This window comes from Falco peregrinus, chromosome 6 (genome assembly GCF_023634155.1).
Source record: "Falco peregrinus isolate bFalPer1 chromosome 6, bFalPer1.pri, whole genome shotgun sequence".
Classification (NCBI taxonomy): domain Eukaryota; kingdom Metazoa; phylum Chordata; class Aves; order Falconiformes; family Falconidae; genus Falco; species Falco peregrinus.
Genome location: NC_073726.1, coordinates 31704265 through 31725155, shown reverse-complemented (window position 1 = coordinate 31725155; position 20891 = coordinate 31704265). Strand labels below are relative to the sequence as shown.

Genomic DNA, 20891 nt, shown 5'->3' with positions numbered 1-20891 from the left:
TTGACTCTAGCCACAGTAACAGCTTCATAAACAAAAAAGCGTTCCCAAAATATCTCTCCCCCACCCACACAAACCCCTATTAGCGTGAGAGGATTTGCAACAAACACCCAGCACACAAGCCAGACACCTTGCAAGTGAACTCTTTTTTTTCCAGGGAGGCTCGGTGCCAAAATAGCCCCCTCATTGCTCCTATTGTCCAGGTGCTTTGCAGCAAGTAGGTTGCTTTCACGCCATTAGCGCTACCTAGAAGCGCACGTACAGTGGGAAACTTCCTGGGAGATGGTTTAGCAAAGCCTAACTGTGCTGTGCACAGGATGGGCCTGCTGATTATTTAGTGCTGTCTCTTGGAAAGCAGCGGGGTAAAACCAACACATGCACACACAAAACGAGGTGCACTGCCTAAACAAGAGCTATCTGGAGACTTCTATGCTTCAAAGATCATAACCTTCATTGTGTGTTATACTTCTGAAACACCTGTTGGTGACAAAACACAGTGCATTCAAAAGCTACCTTCAAAAGGAAAAAATATTCAGTAAGGATTTGTTAAGGCTGATGAGGATTCATTCTGGTAGCAACTTCTCGTGACGCAGCAAGAAAGCTTGTGTAGCATAAGTCACTGGGCGGCTGAAATAGAGTGCTCAGGGTCTGGATTCCTACATGCTGCAGACTGCTCATGCCTCTCTCTGTGCCCTCCGGCAATGCTAACTCCCTTTATGCCCTTGGTGTGACCACTCCAATACGCAGAGAGAATACTAACTTCCCTTGGGAAGGTCTGGAGAGGACTGGGAGTCTGGACACTTCAGAAGAGAGACACAAGTTAATTATATGCTGTAATTACCTCAATTGCAAAACCTTCTCTTTCCTCTACACCAGGTAGTCCCTGTATGTCACCCCCTCTCTTCTCTCCACGGTCATGCCATGGTGTTCTTGTGCCATGCAATCCTCACATCTCAGGCCAGCACACAGACGTGAGCCAGGGCTTTGTATTTACATCTTGCAAGATGATGGACAATGTAAGGTGCAGTCTGAAGAAGAGTCCTTTAAATAGTTTGCTTTAGAAGCAAACATACTCCCAAGTATGAAATTTTCTTGATTTCATGCAATCTGTCATGGCACCCGCCAGCACAGCTGCTCAGTGGGTGGAAAATGTGGACTGCAAAGCTTGACATCAGCTAGGGGAAGACAAGGCAGAGCCTCAGGTTATTAAGCAATTAAAACCAAAAGGAATCCTAAATAGTCTGACATTAGATTACAGCAGTCCAGTCTGAATTCAGAGCTCCTCACCCATCAGTGTACCTCAAAGGGTTTGAAACCTGGCTTACATGTACCAAGTGGCTTCTTTACCTTCCTCCAAAGTCTGGGTATAGAATAGCCTGCTTTCCTGTATCTGCACCGCAGCGCATCTTAATGTTTGAACAGGTGAATACAGATCTCATGTGTTACCTCAGAAAAACCCCCACATCATCATATGCATTACCATGATGGTGTTCTCCACCTTTACTCATGCAACTCCATCAAGGAAAGGAAGGAACTCTTGTAGTTGATGGCCAATATTGGCACAAGAAAAACTGAGTTCATGAATAAAATGAGAATAGAAACCAGAAGATTCCTAACAAGTAGAATGACTGGGTTCTGCTTTTACCATGGAGGTTGAGAAGCTTCTTGTTCGCTTGGCCTGTGGTACCTGGGGCTTAGACTGAATGATTCAGAAGACCACTTCCACACTGATGTAACCTTGGAGGATGCTATATGAATTTGGACCTGGAAGGGAATCTTTTAAATATCACAAAAATAACAGTTCTTAAAAAAACCCAAACAAACAGACAAAGACCCAGAGCCTTTGGAGAGTCTTTAAACATCCTTTAATTTTGCAGTTTCAAGACTGATACGCAAGCAGTTGCACAGCTCAGAGAGAACCTATCTCAGCATGTGAAACCCAGCTGGGTTGAAAATTTACTTGGCAAATACAAATGCAGTGTATTTTTGGTTTGGAGGCATGGTATAAACTCCTCAGCCTCACTGAGTATGGAACCTTTTACCAGGTGGCTTTATGTGGTCAAGGCAGGGCAGAAACGGTGACCTGAGTGCACCTCAGACTGCAGCGCTGGGATCTGCCCTCCTTTTGCCCTTGCTGATCATTAGTGCTGAGCTACATAAGCCTGCATGTCCTTCCAGTACCTCAAATGATGATTACAAAATATCTTTTGAGCTGGGGAGACTCAAAAGATATATTCAGAAAAAGAGAGTTAAGTTTTGTTATCACCTTACATTGGCAATTTTCTCCCATGTCCACCATCATCCAATGCAGTATGCGCTGTAGAAACTGATGCCATATGGCTCTGTGATAATGAAAAAGTAGAAGTGGAAACAAATGGTCCCATGTTACCTCCCACTACAAGAATTGGCTTATCACTATCTGAAGGAATAAGCAACTCTATCTCTTTGCAGTGGGAACATCAGAAAACGTAATGCATCTACAATTGTACAGATCTACAATTGAGGAGAATAGTACTGGCAGAGCTGAAACAGGCTCCATGCAGCAACGCTGTTGGAACAGCTTCAAAACCAACACGTGACCAACAGGTCTGTGCTTGACTGTCATGGTGCTGTTTACTTTAGTGTAGTCTGAACTTTCACTGAAGACTCTGACCTAACCCAGTGTGAAATATTCTCTTTTCCCACCCCGCCAGGGATAGTAGCTTGCCTTACAACTCCAAACAAAGTAGCAGCAACAGAGCAAAGCCCAATATCCCAGATCTCCACCAGGATGCCTGTTCCCGCTGTGCAATCTCTCCTGGGAGAACATGTTAAGGAAGCATTACATGATTACACACCAAAACCCCCCCAACAACCCCAAAGCCAAATCTCAAATGGCACTTCCCTTCTCACTAGTACAATGCCACACAAAAGATAGGTGCTTTTGCCTTTGATTATAACAGAAAGGCAGCGCCTTGGACCCACAACCTGACAGCCCCTGCCGCTCAGTTAACACGAGCAACAGAGCAGATTACACAGTGGTGATTTTCTTGTCCTTGGTGGCCTGTTTGATAGCAGCCTGCTCACAAATGATCTCCTTTAACCGTTGCAACCTCATGTTCTGGGTGGTTTGGTCTCCCACACCTGTCTGGCTTCGGTGCAGTAAATTCAGGGCATAGATGTATTCCAGCTCTGTGTACTTCACCCCTTGATCCACCACGAGGTTTAACAGCTCATCTGCTGTGTTGTAGAGCATCTCATAATACTGCCTGAAAAGCAAGCAAACAAAATCCCCACTCTGGTGAATAGTGATACTTGACGCCCCACACCTTTATTTCTGTAGAATACCATGAACTGTTACTTCAGTAACATGAACAGAGCCGGCTGCATTGGGTGTTGTACAAAGAGCTCAAACCTATTCCTATTGAACATCAGGAGATGCCAAGTGGGTACATACATGCATAGGCGAGCAAATCTCACAAATCTGCTCCCCACACTCTTCCATTCTCAGCTAAAACACAAACTACAGGGAACCGAGGGCTCCTCATTCCTAGCAGTTACTGTATGCCCAGATGTCACTCTTTGGAATCCAGTGTATGGGAAGCAGTATATACATACAGATGCATACAGACACATATACACTGTGATGCACAGATGTATATCTAGTCAGCTCAGCCTGCAAGAACAGGAGTCTTCTGGAAAGGAAAGGAATCACAGGGGTAGGGGAAGTGGAGTTTTTCCTGTCCCTAATGAATCGCTGTTGCAGAGAGATGCTAACATGAAGCATGGGAAAAGCTCTAAGCCTAAAACTCTGGAGATGCTACTGAGATGCACAGATTGAGAGAAAAAATACTAAATAATGCAAAATAAAATTGGAGCCAGGAGCCAAGGTGCCTCTTCTAATAAGTAAATGATCATCTGAAGAGAAGGCATAATATAGAGGCTGCAGTACAGGCTGGTTTAAATTAATGTAAAGTGGCATTAGTGAAAGAATGGATTTCCAAGGAAGGGAATTTAAGCAAGTACTTACTGGAAGGGAAAATGTGTCATGGGCCAGGTAAGCAGTGGGGCAATTCTGACAGCTGCCAATCCAACCACTGCAGAGGAAACGGTCTGGGACTGGCCGTGGGACCAGGTTATTTGCCCCAACTCCACAGCCCATTAGTAAAACTAATGAGAGCTGATGGGGCACTTGGAGACTTTTTCTTTGCCTCCTTCCTTTATAGCCCGAACTGATTAAAGTTTGAAATCAGGAGCAGAGTGTGTGACTCCTGGAAAGCACTGCCTAGAGGTCATGCAGCTGGAGGGGAATCAGGACTCTGGTGCCCTTTATGTAGCACTTTTCTGGATTCCTGGCACGCCCTTTCCAAGTCATACAGCTGCACTCTGTGCCTCAGTTTCATTATTTGTACCAAGGGTAAGGTATGGTGTCAGGAGTCTGTGGTCTAGATATTACCAAGACAAAGCATCCTGTCTGGAGGGAGCTGTGAAAATACAAAGCTCCTTTAGGCAGAGGGGTCCCCAGTCCTGGGCAGACCCTTCCAGGTCAAGGATAAGGGGAAGGCTCTCACATATGACTCCACTGCTGCAAGCTCCATCAAGCAATGAACCTTGGCTGTGGATTTAGGTCTGTTTGGGGTATCACAATCACAAAAAAATGGTGCATGGATGGAAAGTAACCCTTTTTCTAGAGGAACTGGTTAACTTGATAGCTTCATTACAGATGTTACATACCCTTAAGAAACAAGGATCTGAAAAGCTCAAGGAAGGAAGGAGAAGTGAAAAGATCCTTGTCTTGTCCACATGCATCACATGGCAGCAAGGATTTGTTTCAGCCAAGTACCGAGCACTTGTTTGGCTGAAGAATAAAGCAAGGCAGAATTGGGCCTGAGCAGATGACAAAGAGGTCCCTGCATGACTCCATGCTTCTGCAGGAGCACAAGGGCAGGCTTCAGTCTAAATCTTAGGTCTTGGTGGAATAAATTATTTAAAACCCAAGAGCAGGGGCTGCAGAAAAAGTTGACACCTCCCTCCCTTCCTCTCCTCTGAATGCATTAAAATAGCAATCAGGGCAAACATGGCAAAGCTGCATATTAAATTTCTTTTGTTCTTTACTTTGCAGGCTCTCAGGTCTGGCTTAGCTGTGCCTTTGCAGAGAGCGTTCAGCATGCCGCCAGACTGCAGATCACTGCAGCAACCACTGTAAGCAGCTGTAGCAAAACTACACGTTTGGAGTGTCTCAGGCCTCACCTGCTACCACAGCCAGGCTACTGGGCTTCAGAGCTCTCTGCATTTTTATCTCCTCTGTTCCCTTCAAGATATCACCTGCTGCTGTGACCTGAGAATTTGCTCCTGTGGTTGAAAGTCTGCACCAGCACGACTGCTGTCAGGGGCCAGCTGAGATCAGGTGGGAGGAAAGGCTTGTGGCTAGAGGAAGAGAACTCCAAAATCATCAATTCAGAGAACAAGGACTGACAGGATTTGCACTGTGTGGTCAAAAGAAGGGAGTGTGTGTGAGCAAGAAAGGATACATGTAGAACACACAAGACAGAACTAAGAAATAGCTTCTGGGGATGAATGATAAGCTGAAGAAACAATCAAACTGTTAGGCTCCACACATTTGAGATACAGGCTATGAAACTCCTGGAGCTGATGGAGTTTACCAGTGTCATAGACTGAGGGAACTTTGAGGGGACTTCTGCTACAAGGACACATTGTTCCCCTAGAAGCAGGGGGTAAATGGGGCAGCCAGCTGTCTCAGTGACAGTATTTCCCTTAGAAAAGAAAGGGAATCCATGCAAGCCACTTGAGAACAGATTTGGTAACAGCTGTTTGGCAGGGATTTTGGGCTGAGGGAACAATTAACAGGTGGATAGGTAAGGATGGCGGAGACGTGCAACTTCCCTGTATCAGCTGCTATTGGCAGAAGGCATTCGGGTAATCCTTACAAGCTACAAACTCATCAGGTTTGGGTAACACCAAGTCACTTTGCGTCAGCTATTGATTTCAGTTCCTATGATGGGGAAGCGAACGGCACAGTTCATGGTCCCCCAGAAGCTACAGTGCCACCACATCACATGGTATGATTTACTGCTCTACTCCCCTCAATGTTCACATCTCTTGTTACTCAGACTGCGATGCTGATAGTGCTGAACAAGGCCACTGTTTGACAGAGGGATTGAAAAGACCTACATGGCTCAGAAAAGAAGGATTTTGCAAAGCTGATGTGGTCCCCTGCAGAGCCACAGTAGCAAATCCTAGGTTTTGACAAAACATCAATAGCAGTAGCCACAAAACCTTGGCAGCATATTTCTCCATACTGGATTCAGGGAGAGGGAGACTAAACCCAACCTCATCTCCAGTCACAGGAAAAATGGCTGTGTGTCCAATCCACCTCCTGCCATCGCCGATGGATATTCTTTAAATCTTGGCTCCTCTTGCAGGTAGACACAGAAGAAACAAAAAAATAGCAGATCTCATGCAGTTCCATTAGCAGCAATGCACTGACAGGTGACAGAGGCGCAGCAGAGGCTCAGACTCATCCTCCTTGCTAGCACTGGCACTACCGTAAACTCCCTCCCAGCCAGAAAAACACAGCTCATTCTTCAGCTAAAGCAGTTAAAGGGACACCTGCTTACATGCAGGGATTGATAAAGCCCTGTGGGTCAGTGGTTTAAGGATGAGTTTTAATTTCAGCTCCCCTCTTTAGCTATAATTAGTCCTGTAATGTTTACGCTTGAACTTTACATGATTAAACAGTTGTATATGGGACCTTGCAGAAAATAAGATCCCAAATTTGAATGGCAGCTACCTATCATATGTCTCTATAGTATCCTTCTGGCACCTTGATGTGCGGCTCCTTCCCTGAGTGCTCAGAAGCTGCTGTTAGCCTCAGTGTTTTAGAAGATTTGGGTATTTATTGAGATGCTTCAATACACAGTCAGAAATCTGATATAGGGTTAACTTTGAGGGTACTGGCAACAACTCCAGTACAGTTATACATAAAACGTGTAGAAAAACCAGTAAGATTGCCAAGGTGAAGATTTAGATTTAGGAAACATTGATCACCTTCAGGGAATTTATGCTGAGGAGATGTGAAATGAGATTTTTACCTTTGCCAGGTCTGGCTGGGTTTTCAGCAAAATGTCTGACAGAAAGGATATCTTGTATGGGGCAATCTCTGAGAAATTGCAAGTCTTTGCTCCAAAGCCTTGGACTCACGGCCTTCCCAAGGTGACAGGTGCTCTGTCTGCACCTCAAAAGAAGAAGGAACAAGAACTAAAGCTGCTCTGTCTGCAGCCCAGACCAACCAATGGACAAGCTCATCAATGCAGACCAATCTTTGCCCCACGTCCTTACAGCTGCCTTTTCTTTTTAGCCTGTCCCGAATCTTGGATTACTGAAAAATTCTGCACCTAATAAACACAGGATTAATCTGTCACTCTTTTCAGGATCAGATTATTTTTTAATTAAAAATTTCCTACAAAATAAAAAAAAGCAAGCGAGACAGTACGAGTGAGCGAAAGGTATGCATTTTTAATTGGGTGCAATTAAAAAACTGTTGCTTTGGCATGGCATTGCCTTTGGCCAAACTGTATTTGCACGAGTAATTATTCACTCCATTACGAAGTCTGCTCAACTTTGCCTCCCTTGTCTTTGAAAGTATTAATAAATATTGATCAGACACACTCCTGTTTGCCTTTGCCCAAGCAGCTCTGATGGACTTATCTTCTGATGTTATCAAATAATGAAATATGAAAGAGAGAGTGGGATGAGCCTCTTGTTCTGTGATTTTTTATTTAGGCTCTTCATTTTGCTTTCAGAAGTGTATTTGTCCTGCCATTATAAATGCTCTTTTGATTATCAAGAGGAGATTGAGAAAAGCAAGTTAGTAAGGGATGGGGGAAACAAACGGATGACAGGTGAGGGAAATTTCTATTCAGTGAAATACTGGCAAACTGCTTTGTGTTTTTTTTTTAAAGTTGAGATTTAAAACCAATGGGAAGAATTAATATTCATCAAAAGCTGATTCTATCATCTGACAAATAGGTTAATAAATAATAATAGTGGATTAGCATACCTAACCAAAAAGCAAATTTAGCTTCCCAGGCCTTCTGTCGGCTTTGATGTGAGCACAGCTAAGGACACATAAGGTGATTTACCCTACACAGATCATCAGCCTGGGCAGTAAGAGCCTCCCAGTGCTTCAGTGGTGAGGTATTTGGGGTAAGAAGAGGACAGAGGAAAGCTGAATTCATTTACTCACCCGAATATCAAGTCAGGAATGCGGCTGATGGGAACAAAGTGACCTGGGTGACTCACCTCATCAGGGAAATCTTTTTGCTTGTATGCTTACTCGCACAGTTACTATTTATTTGTATTATGCTGAAAAGCATAGATGGACTTGTTGAGTCGATCTGATACAACCGATTTTATACACATAAATGTGGTACACGTTCTTAAAGAGCATCTCCCCTGATTTGCTATGGAAATATAAACAAATGCTGTTTTACAAGGGGAAGGAAACATTAATCTGGCTCCAAGCCTCTAGCTCTTTAGGATGGTTAACACCTGGCCAAACTCTCCACTTAATGTTCAGCTTCAGTGTTGATGGCCATATTTTGGGGGAGTGAGGAGTGAAGGACTGTTTAAGGTGTCCAAAGTCCTTACTATCCTGCTTAAACAGGATATTGAGCTAGTTTTGATGGCTTGTATGACAAAGATTTGCTTTCTTAAAAAAAATTAAATTAATCCTTACGATGCTCCTTCATGTGATTATCTCATTTGCTGGCAAGTCAACCATCCTAGACATCTGTGACCTGTTCCTGTGACTATTGGCAATGGGACTGGGTTCAAAATTTCTGAACGAACCCTTGAATTCTTTGGGCATTTCTCTAGGGCAAGCACATACCTTAGAGCAAATAATGCCTAATCCAAAGCCCAAATACAACTGTACTCTTTCACTCATTTTAGCAGGCTGGAATTGGCCCAGGAAGATCTACTATCGTATGAAGAAGACATTTGTACCAAGAGCAGATAGGGAAGGTTAAATATCACTGGTGGAAATGGTTCCCAGGTGCAAGAAAAAACATCACATGGGCAAACCAAAACTGAAGAAGCCAACTGGCACGCAAAGGAGTTTGTTTTGCTGTTTTTTTAAATAGCAGTTTTAAAACAAAACATCAAGTTGCCAACAATGAAGCCATTTTGCAAGGATGGATTTTTAACATATATATAAAAATAGATGGTCTCTTGAACTCTATTCTTGGAGAAAGAGAACAAAAATTAAGAGGCTCTCTCATTTAGAAAAAATCTCTGGAAAGGCAATCAGGATGAGACAAGCTCCTCCAAGGGCTATTAATACTGTTCTCCATTTAAATGCTAATGTTAACCTATAACCCAAGGCCTGTGCACAAAAAAGTTTTTCAGAAGTGGCCAAGTGAATTCAAAATTAAATTCTGATTCCCCTGAGAATGACTTGATCTCTTCTTAAGAGAAGGACCTTCAGATGAACAGTGTGATGTTTCAGAATAAAGGATCTTACTTTAATTACTCCTTCATTATCTAGCTGGGTGTCTACTCGGTAGTAGTGCAGACAGAAACAGACTCACAAAGCAAGAACTCAGGTTTGGCTGCTGACTTACCCAAAGGGAACAGGAAAAAAATAATTCTGTACCTCATTTCCCTCCCTTTTTGGGGATTAGGGAGTCACTTTTATAGCACCCAAAATATCTTAGATACTCTAATAAAAAAGCAAAAAAGGTTAAGTACGAAGCACTTACAGACCAAATTTAGACAAAACCTAAAAGAGGGTAGATTCAGACTAGATATAAGAAAGAATTTTTTTATGATGAGGGTGGTGAAACACTGGCACAGGTTGCCTGGAGAGGTGGTGGATGCCCCATCCCTGGAAACATTCAAGGCCAGGCTGGATGGGGCTCTAAGCAACCTGATCTAGTCGGAGATGTCCCTGCTTATGGCAGGGGGGTGGGACTAGATGACTGTTTAAAGGTCCCTTCCAAGCCAAACCATTCTATGATTCTATGAAAAACCACAAGACTGAACAACGAGCATGCAAGTGAAGAGGAAAAAAGACCAAAGCTAGAGTTATAAATTCACTCTTGATACATGCAGATCTTGGTGGAACCATTCTGTTTAAAATCATGGGGAAAGTAAATGCGTGCAAAAAGGGAATATACAGCAAGAAATGAGGTACCTTCAGTTCATGTAATGCAGAAGAAAGGACTGGCTTAACCAAGAAGAGAAGCCCAGAGGGGTTTGTGTCTCTGGAGCACGAGACACTTGAGGTGGGGAGGGGAAAGAGATGAAGATGGAGCTGATAGTTACAGGGCACTGGAGATGTGGCAGGAGAGATGAGCTCCAGCATGCAGGATTTTGAAAAGCAAGCTCTGAAAACTTGAAATACCAAGCAAAGCAAAATCCACATAAACCAGCAATTACTGTAATTTCTATACCTCATGAAGACTGCAATGATGTTTGCATACATGCATCAGTGATCGGCATTTTAAAGCAAGAGTCTGCAAATGTGGAAGCTGGTTATTTTTCCATCTTAGGAGCTTATGATAACAAAACAGAAACTAGTGATGGAAGGTATCCACTATATCACATATCCACTCTCTAACAGCTGCTCAACTTACACTGCATCCTGCAAGTTCTCTATGCAGTTACAGCCCTAAAACATACAAAAGAATATCATTACCCTCAGGACATTATGCCACAGGGGAATATATATTCTGATCATAATTTCTTAAGATTTCTTTCTTGATTTTTAATTAACCTGGAGCAGTTCTGGGGACAATAATAGTAACGGCCATCTTGTGCCTCCAGAAAAACCCAGAGTGCTTTAGGAGACTTAAGACAGCTCTAGCTGTCCACATCAGAGATGTTTTTGCTGTGTTAAGTCAACCACAGCTCCTCTTACAAACCATGCCAAGAAACGGACACCTCTAATTTATCTCCATGGGCTGCAGAGGGAACTTAAAATTAGGCCAAAATTTCTGCATGCCATTATGATCTGCATCTTCTTTAGGTGCACCAGAGCCCACCTTGTTCACAGCTGCTCAGAAGTCAGAGGCAGATGCCCCATCACCACTCACTGCAACACACGGCACAATTTGGGGTAGAAAGCACTGACAGCTCTGAGCTGTGTTACTACAGGAGGAGTGTCAAGAACATAAAAGGCACGTAAAAAGTTAAAATATGCAAACATCCAAGATGTGAAATGGTTTACAAATGAAAACAAAACATGAGAGGAAGAAACAAAACTGAATTTATAATATAACAGTGCTTCACACTCCTGTGGTACCTCTGCAAATCACAGCCCTTAATAAGTGATCAGGGCTGTGATGTAAGGATAGTATTAGTTTGTTTTTTACAGTGGGAAAAACTGAGATAAAAATTTAGTCATTTGGCCAAGGTAGAAGACAGCATCACAGACAGGAAGCCCTCACACCTTGGTTGGTACTGTACCTGCTTTTGGGACCGCAGCACACAACTTTGATCAGGGTACAGAGCCAGGCAAAAAAAGTAGGTGTATTTACTCAACAGGGTATAAGTACAGTCTTCTAATCAAAGACAACCAAATTATAAAATCCAATTACTTTCCCTTTCAAAACGTAAACCGCACAGACAGCATATGAGCCACTAAATACAAATCGGGTCACCTATGTGTTGGCTTCTATGCAGATCAAGCAGCATTGTTTTAGTGGCTAGTTTTGGAAAAAAAACCCCAAAACAACCAACACCTTTGGGTGCTATGTGCAGTTTCGTGTCACTGAAGCACTTGGTTTTCTCTCTACTGCAAGCCTTTTTGTAAAGCATAAGATGATACATCAGCTGTAAAATGCAGAGCTAATTAGCAAAGGAAAAGGTAAGGTATGTGCAGAACATAACTACTCTTCCAAAAGATCTCTCCCTGCTTTTCATCCTGATACCTCCTGTGCTCTACCTTATCTACTACTTTCTTATTAAAATTTCCTTCTTATTTCCTTTTCCCTCCCTCTCGTGGTTTGTCACTTGTGACTTGGACAATGTTGCTAAGAAGATGTGATGCATGGGGATCTCTGTGCATCAGGTGGCGTCATCACGGAGGGGAACACGTGCACGTAGCATTCAAAACCTATTCCCTGAACAACTCCAACCACCCTCACATTGTGCAGCAATACACAGCAATTACATGGCTTTTCAAAAGAAGGATAAATCCATTAAACCCCATTAAATGATTTTTCAAAAACAATGTCTGAGACACTCCTTGCAGCTCCATACTGGCTGATATAATGAAAGATGGAAATTTTCCCTCTCCAAATGAAACTTTATAGGGTATTAAATAAGCACCCTCAGCACTTATCTAAATCTTTAATTAGTTCTATAATATACTGATGATATCAAGGCTAATTAAATTTATACAGATAAAGAGCAATGAAATTCTAACCAAGTGAGCTGGAAAGTACATATTAAATAGTAAATTTAATAGTTCAAGCAAAGAAATGCAATTTTATATAAAAAAAATTAAATTCAATTTACATGTTGTATTAAAATTGATTTTGAGTGTGCAACTGATTGGAAAAAATCTTTTTAATAGATCAGTAAAAGTGCTAATCTGGCCTGTTTAAATATCAGTTATTAATGCCAGCATTTGCAAATAAGCCACACACATTTGCATTTCACTGCATATAGTAAAAATAAAAAAATATCTATACCATATGCCAATTTATAAAGAATATTAAGCAATTTTTCCCCTTGCCTCATGCATAAATGAGAGGAAATGTAGAAATGAATGTAGCCTGAAAGAAGGGAGAGTCAGCAGTTTGATGGAAAGTACGGCAAGGATTGCTGCAGTCAGCAAAAAATAATGCAATTTTAGCTACCCTTTGGGAACAACAATTACTGTGGCAAAAAACTCCAGCTTTATTTAGGATCAAGTGGCTTGGAACTGGATACAAAAACTTGATGCTGTAATTGGCGAGATGCTCAGTGGTGCAAGCTTGCTGATTTTTAATAAAAACAGGAATGTTTGGTAGCCACCAATGGGTGAAGGACACATCTGATGGGATTTGCTTGCTGGGGGGCAGAACAGGCTGCAAGACGTGAATTGCAAATTACAAGGTCCATCAAGTCAACGTCTACCTGTAGTAGGTTGCGGTTGGGCCTCCGTGCTTCAGAGGCTTGAACCACGTGCTGAAGTCAGGCAAACAGCCCCAAACTCTTGTTAACTCCAGTTCATGTTTTGCTCTGGCTACCTTTGTTCATTCGGTTCAACTGCCACAGTGGCTTCAGAAATTAGGTAACTGAGACTTTTTGTGGACATGCTGACACCAAATTGAGTTTGTTATATTATTTTTGTTGAACTCGTTGCTTTTTCTCATGGAAGAGACCTTTATTGGATCACCTGCCTCATGGCACTATTGTTTTCCTCCTGGTAGCAGCATCCAGCGTCATTACTAGCTCCAGCCCAGAAACTGCTGAGCCTGGGGACATGACCTACAGACCCCTGCTTGCTCATTACTGTGCACAGACCTATCCAAACCAGGAGGAAAACAAAATGGTACAGCAGCCTCAAACCCTACCCACTGGCTCACGATCATCAGCTACCACCGCCACGAAGACCTCAAAGGGATTGAGTGCCATGACCTCCTACCTATGAATGGAGAAGAAATTGGGTGAAGTCAATTCATCCTACACAAAAATAATTAGTTATATTGGGTTGAAATGCCCTGTGGAGGTTGTTTATTATAAAGAAATCGGGCAGCCAGGATGGATTCAATGCCAAATTTTTAGATGGCCGAAAGTAGGGGACATCAACATAGAACTGTAGGTCTCCTGGATGAAGGAGTTAATGGTAAAGAGCTTCAACACTTTCCTCCATGCATTCAGTGCTGGCCACTGGCCAGATGAACATTTCAACATGCCTAATATGCCAGTTCTCAATACTTCTCCTGATGCTTAGGCACCTTCAGATTTGCAGGCTAGAGGTATTTATGGCCAGCTGCCACTCATTTGCTCTTGCAGCAATTTTTCTGGTTGAAATTGCTTTTCCCTCTCTATTGTACCTAGGGCAAAAGATGTATTCACAGAGAGAAGCCATTGCCTCTCTAAAGTATTGTAGTAGGCAAGGCAAGAAGGCCACTTTTAATTGCTCCTTGTGAAAAATACGGCTTCTGAAAGAACATTCACCAGGGCCAGAGCAAGCACCAACATTGCCGTGTACAGTACAACTGTGGCCTCTTCTGGTCATTCTTGGTGAAATTTTAGCTCCAATGATCTCAGTTTTTAAGCCAACAGATTTGCACTACAATACTTGTTGCCAGTCAGCATAAACTCTTAGCATTTAAGATTAAAACATTATCAAGGCAACATCAGTTCAGGATAAGACTCACAGACATAGATGTGTTTTTTATCTCCATTCTCCGCTGCATGGAAAAAAAAGAGGTCTGCTTGTCTCAGTATCTCAGAGATGCATCCCTTTGCTCACCACTCCTTACATACAGGCTACAAATGCCAGACAGACTCTACTGCAGTGTGACAGTTGCTCCTTGGAAACAAAACTGGTCCCTACAGAGTGAGAAGAAAATCCTAGCACTGCTTCTAAACTGACGGAGTAGTTCATAGCCACCAAAAGCAGAGAAATGTCTCTGAACTCTTATTTTTACCACCTCCCAGAAACCCATATTCAAAACCTCCGGACTATTAAAGGAACTCTGCTGTGAGAACTGAACCTGTAGTTTCTTGTATTAATTTATTAATCACGTCTTTCAATTCCCATTTGTACATCTCAAAGTACTTTAGAGACACCATGCATGGAACTTCTCCATTTTCTCAAAAGGCTGCTTTGCGGTCAAGAAAATGAAGGTCTGTTGAGATTAAGGGGTCTGAGTGAAGTCTCTTGTGCATGCAATGGGATGGCTACAACCCAGTAACAGCCATCCCCATGCTGATGCTCACTGAGTAACCTCCACGACCAGCTTACCCGCTGGTGTCCACCCTTGAACCCCCTCCAGAGACAAAAAGCACATTGTCCCGATGATTGTCAGAATCTGCATATTTGCATGCTACAAGTGAAAGAAGAATGAATTTCATACAGCGCACCAAACAGTTAACAGATGGCAAAAAATTACAATAATTTACCAAGTTGTGCTGGGCTCAAGAAAACAACCTAGAATACGAAGACACTGAATCTTATTAAAAAAGACATATTTTACATACTGCTTCTTCATAATACAAGCTGTTCTTCATGAAAGCATAAAACTTGCTATTATTTTCACCTCTTTTCTTCTTCTCTTTGTTTTTGCACACATGACAACGTGGAACACATACCTGATATATGACTTCTGTATGCACTTGAGAGACTGACTTCAGCTGTAGATGTTAATACACTTAGGTGACATGAGATGTCATCTGAATTTTATATTTTTTCTGTATTATTTGATCTCAAATCTGGAATCCAAATTGTAGTATATAAGGCAAGCCTTACAGCCTTCAATAAAATCAGAGTAAGAGATTACACATTGCAGATCATTTCCTGAAAGCCATATGTACCTGCATAAATTGACATCATATGTGTATATTCAAATGCAGTGGTCTGGATGTAATTATTTTAGTATCTTCCTAAAATACAAGAATCAAAGCTTTTGGTCTTTACCTGAGCGTATGTATTTCTCTTGGCTATGAAGACCAGTTTCATTACGGGACAGATTTAATTGCTACATCAAAGTTTGTATGTTGATATTCTGCATCTGATGTGCGAAAGTTCAGGGACGCCAATCAGGCATGGTGCAGATGCCACTCTGCAAAATGTTCTCAGACAGTCTCCATCTGTCAGATATGGTAATACTTGTGCTCCATCAATAATTCACCTTCTTAACTCCATGTTTCCTGCATTTGAGTCAGAATTTTTAATGTCAGTCTCACCAGAGGATCTACCTTGGATAGACAGGAATTGTCTGATCTGCATTCCCTATTCAGACTGTGTGCTTTTGTGCCCTGCAGTCAGTTGCCTTCTGCAGCTGAAGAATCATCTCTCAGTTTACTCATTTTTTTACTGATTTAGCTGCAAAAATCACAGCTTCCCTTTCGGGGGCAGCATTTTCATCACATTCAAGGACTGAAGTCAAAGGGTAATTAAGACAATCAAACCTTATTATCCAAAATCCTACTCAGAGCACACTTTTTCTGGGAAAGCTCATGGTGAAAAACACTGGGGTGCTGAACACCAAAATGTTAACTGCATGAACTTGAAGAGGGGAGAAAGGGGAGTGGAGGGGGAAAGATGATGTGGGGCTGTTCCTCCATGGGTCAAAAACTGCTGAATGGCAACTTGTCTCCATGTGAAGCAACTGGCCCCATGGAGCCTGCAAGAATTTGGTTAGATCCCAGAGCTAGGAGATGGGCTCATCGGCGGGCCCATCTATGTGGAGTACCCATCAGTGGTCCTTTGCTCTAGAGGAAGACAGTGTGGAAATCCATAGGCAATCAGCTAGAGGCAAGAATATTCCCTAGCATGAGGGCAAATTACTGCCCTAATCATCAACACTTCAGCACCAGTGAGACAGGAAAGTTCCCAGGTGCCCCAGTTAGCAAAGACCCATCATGCATCAGCCCCAGCTTTCAGCAACTGAAACATGGAAAAACAATCCTTGAACTTTCTTTGGCCAACTGAGATAGAGCAAGTGACACAGGAAAAGGAATCGTGATCATAGAATCACAGAATGGTTTGGATTGGAAAGGATCTTAAAGACCATCTAGTTCCAACCCCCGTGCCATGGGCAGGGACACATTCCACCAGCCCAGGTTGCTCCAAGCCCCGTCCAGCCTGGCCTTGAGCACTGCCAGGGATGGGGCAGCCACAGCTTCCCTGGGCAGCCTGCGCCGGTGGCTCACCGCCCTCACACTGAAGAAATTCTTCCTAATATCTACTCTAAATCTACCCTCTTTCAGTTTAAAACCATTCCACATTGTCCTGTCGCTACAGGTCCTTGTAAAAAGTCCCTCTGCAGATTTCTTGTCGGCTGTTTCAGTACCTTTAGGTACTGGCAGGTGCTCTAAGGTCTCCCTGAAGCCTTCTCTTCTCCAGGCTGAACAACCCCAACTCCCTCAGCCCGGCTTCCTAGCAGAGGTGCTCCAGCCCCCGATCATCTCTGTGGGCTCCTCTGGACTCGCTCCAACAGGCCCGTGCCCTCCTTGTGCTGAGGACCCCAGAGCAGAGGCAGCGCTGCAGGGGGGTCTCACCAGAGCGGAGCAGAGGGGCAGAATCCCCTCCCTGGCCCTGCTGGCCACGCTGCTCTTGGTGCAGCCCGGGGCTCGGTTGGCTTGCTGGGCTGCGAGCGCACCTTGCCGGGCCACGCTGAGCTTCTCGTCCACCAGCACCCCCAAGTCCTTCTCCTCAGGGCTGCTCTCAATCCATTCTCTGCCCAGCCTGTGTTTGTCCTTGGGATTGCCCTGACTCAGATGCAGGACCTTGCGCTTGGCCTTGTTGAACTTGATGAGGTTTGCACGGGCCCACCTCTCAGGCCTGTGCATCTCCCTCTGGACGGCATCCCTTCCCTCCTGTCAGCCGCGCCACTCAGCTCGGCGTTGTCAGGAAACTTGCTGTGGGTGTGCTCGATCCCACTGCCCATGTGGCTGACAAGATGCTAAATAGTGCTGGACTCCGTACTGACCCCTAAGGAAAACCACTCATCACTGGTGTCCACATAGCATGATGGTAACATGAGATAGGTATGAGTTTTACAGATCCCATTGGCCAAGAATGACCTGTACATTCTCAGGTACCAGTCTTCACCAGGTGGAATGAAACTATGGTTGCACAATGCAGCTGCTGGAAATTGTTCTTTAGAGACATGTGGCTTGGCAACAGAAAGACTCAGTAACAGCCTTGAGTTGGCCAAAAACTCCAAAACAGACAAAAAGTGAATGAATTAAGATCTTGCTAGTTAGAGACTAAGAAACTGTAAAAGGTACTGGAGGGATGTATCTCAGTCTGCTTCAACACCGGTGTCTAGTGCAACCATTTCAGATGGGGTTTGGGTGTCCTGTAAACCCTGTGTCACACCTGCCAGCCCTGCTCACATACCTATGGTATCCAAGGGTCTTTCAAATCACATTATATTTAGGAAAGTGAATCGCATCCTGCGCAAGTCCCTGGTAAATCAGGGAACAGAACCTGCTCCAGGCAGAGGTCCAGAGAGCTATGCAAGCCAGCTTTTAAGCAGCAGAAGCAGTTCAGCCACTTTAGCGTGCTGGTCTGCTTCTCAGAGATGGACTAAACCTGAATAAAGGCCATGCTGAGCTGGCACCATGGAGGGTACAACCAGCCTAAGGTCCCTGAGCTCTGTTCAGCCCTGAAGCAGTTGATCATGGCTGCCAAGCCTGGAGCGTGTGGTGAGCATGTGTGCTTGTGTACGTGATGAGCGTGTATGTTGGAACTTGTTAGCACAGGGTTGGTAGGCACAGGTATCCTCAGGTCTGCTCCTCCCTGCAGCAGAAGACAAGCAGCCAGGGAGCTGCCATGCAACACAAGAATGTTTGGTCCACCAAAAGTCCATGTCCTGGTGTCCCACTGTGCTGACTGTGACCCAGACAGAAGCAGGTCAGTGATGTTTCTCTAGATTACCCTCCCAGCTTCTGCAGACTCGCTGAGCCAGAGGGATGCCTCTGAGACACCCTGAGGAACTGCTCTTACCTCTATGGGTATGTGCTGCTTGGGGCTCCTGACTGTGCTGAGATTTCCATACATGACTTAAAGGAGCTGCAAAATTGGCCAGCTCTACTGTACGGTTCCTGGGCTCCACTTGCCCTGGACCCTACTGTCAAGATACTTTGCTCTGCCCTAACACTGTGTCTGTGGCTTGACCCTGTTGGAACTCTCAGTTGTGCTATTCCTGTCCTTTGCTCATTTTTCCTCTTCCCTCCAAAGTCTAGCAGGAACTGGCCCTGGGCCATTGCTACCCCCTGCTCCTTGCTCCTATCCTGTCCTCAATTGTGACCTTCGAAAGCATCATTCCCAGAACTGGCCACGTCCTCACCTGTTCCCCACTGTGTTCTAGCACTGATATTTTACACCCTACCAGCTGTGTCCTGCCTGCTCATACAACTTTCAAGTGAAACATTTCTGATTTCCAGATGCCACTGCATCAGCAGGTTGAAATGCTCCACTCCCTGGGTCAATCTAATTAAGAGAGCAACCTCTGTGAAAGACACAACTTTAGTGCATTGGAAAAGTGATGAGCAGTGACTCTTAAAAACGTATCGCACAGCACCAATATCTGTTATTTCCTAGCAGATTACTGGGTATGAAACATTGCCGTTTCTAATGAGATCTGACTGACAGGGTAAACCAATCTGCTACTTAAGAACTTGCATGTGTCTTTCTGTCTGTGGGGCTTGTGCTAGAAAGATGCAGCCTACTGTGAAAAAGGCAGGACATTTTTCTAATTGCTTCCATTTGCAGGCTGGAGCCAGGCAACAGAGATGCATCTCAGGCTGACAATCCCAATATTTACCTTTATTTCAGCTGCAGACAAATGCCTGGGATGGTTGTTCTTCACACATTGATGGTTCCCCCTTTCTTTGCATTTTTTTTTTTTGTGTGTCATGCCAACTTCCCTTCTTAAAAAACTTATCCTTCCTGTAACAGCTCTGTTTGCTGTGCATTAAGCAGAAACTCCCAGCAGGCTACCATACCTTCAGCACACAAACTCAGCACAAGCAAAGCCCGTGTTTAAGCATGGGAGCAGGAAGCAATTTCTAGATCAAACAGGAGCTCCAAGCAGGCTGCGTGAGAGCTCAGACATGGAGTTCACTTTCACATACACTCACAGGGCTATCTGTTCTTGTGGGGTGACTCTGGATGTTTGTTCAGGCTCTATCTAGAGTCTGGAGCTAAATTTTGACCTTGTTTGAACAGTGTCAATCAAGAAAGTCCAAGGCTAGATGACAGAGATGCCTCAAACCAGAACTGTATCTCCAGGATGCTATTTGACCCTTTAGGAGCTCCAAGACTTAACTGGAGATTTGCTTGTTGCATCCCCATCTGGTTGGCAAATTAAACAACGCCTGAGTGGCCGTTCTCCTCCCATTCCTTCCACCTCCCCTTGGCAAGCTTCCCCATAAAACCATTCAGCTTTTACAGCTCACAAGAGAGCATGGAGGACCTTAATCCAAAAAGAGCAGGTGATCCACTGAAGCCCATTCCTTGTGCTGGTAGGTGCCACTCTGCTACTGTAGAGGAAAAAAAAAAAAATCCCTTAAACTAAAAGCTAAACCAATGGAGTTCCCTCTTCTTCCTTGCTTCTCTCTGGACAGAGATCACTTGCAAAACAGTAATGATGGCAAAAAGTAATTAAAAACTGAACTGCAATTTACATACATAAAGAAATCCAGGTAGAGATGTTACTGCACATCCATTGTCTTCCATGAGGGTGGAGAGAACCTTGAACACTCTTCCCCTCAAGCTCTGTATGGTACCCAAGTTCTAGGGTGAAAGGTCCCTCTCCATCCCTCTGCCAGGCTCCTTCTACCGCAGAAATCTCTGCCACCAAATCTCTTGATCTTTGCCAGCCCACTGAATTCCTGGAGGGAGAGCTGCAGGCAAAGCTTTATATGCCCACCCCTCCCTTTTGGCCAAAACAAAAAAATTGTCACCTCTGGCTGCATGCACAGAGGTGACAGCCACACTGACAGAAAGACAGCCATTTTCCACCAATATGAGTCAGGATGCAATGCCTTTCACCAGGAGGTACCAGTGAGATGTGCTGCAGCACTGTGGGAACAGAGAAGGCTGTGACCCTTAAGAGGGGATGGATGAGTACACCGCTTTCCTTTTTGGCACTATTCTGCCTGTTTAAAATCAGTTTTTGCCCTTTGGGATCACAAAGCGCAGAACCGTCTTCCCTTTCTGG

General features: G+C 44.0%; 1 protein-coding gene across 1 annotated transcript in view; it reads right to left on the bottom strand.

Annotated features, from left to right (window-relative positions):
- Positions 1 to 1845: 1845 nt before the first annotated feature.
- The window catches only part of EXOC4 (exocyst complex component 4), a 408445-nt gene continuing 389399 nt past the window's right edge, over positions 1846 to 20891 (bottom strand). Inside the window, exon 18 of the mRNA XM_027785678.2 lies at positions 1846 to 3245. Coding sequence (XP_027641479.2) covers positions 3008 to 3245 — 238 coding nt within the window. The 3' untranslated portion in view covers positions 1846 to 3007. The remainder of the gene's footprint in view (positions 3246 to 20891) is intronic.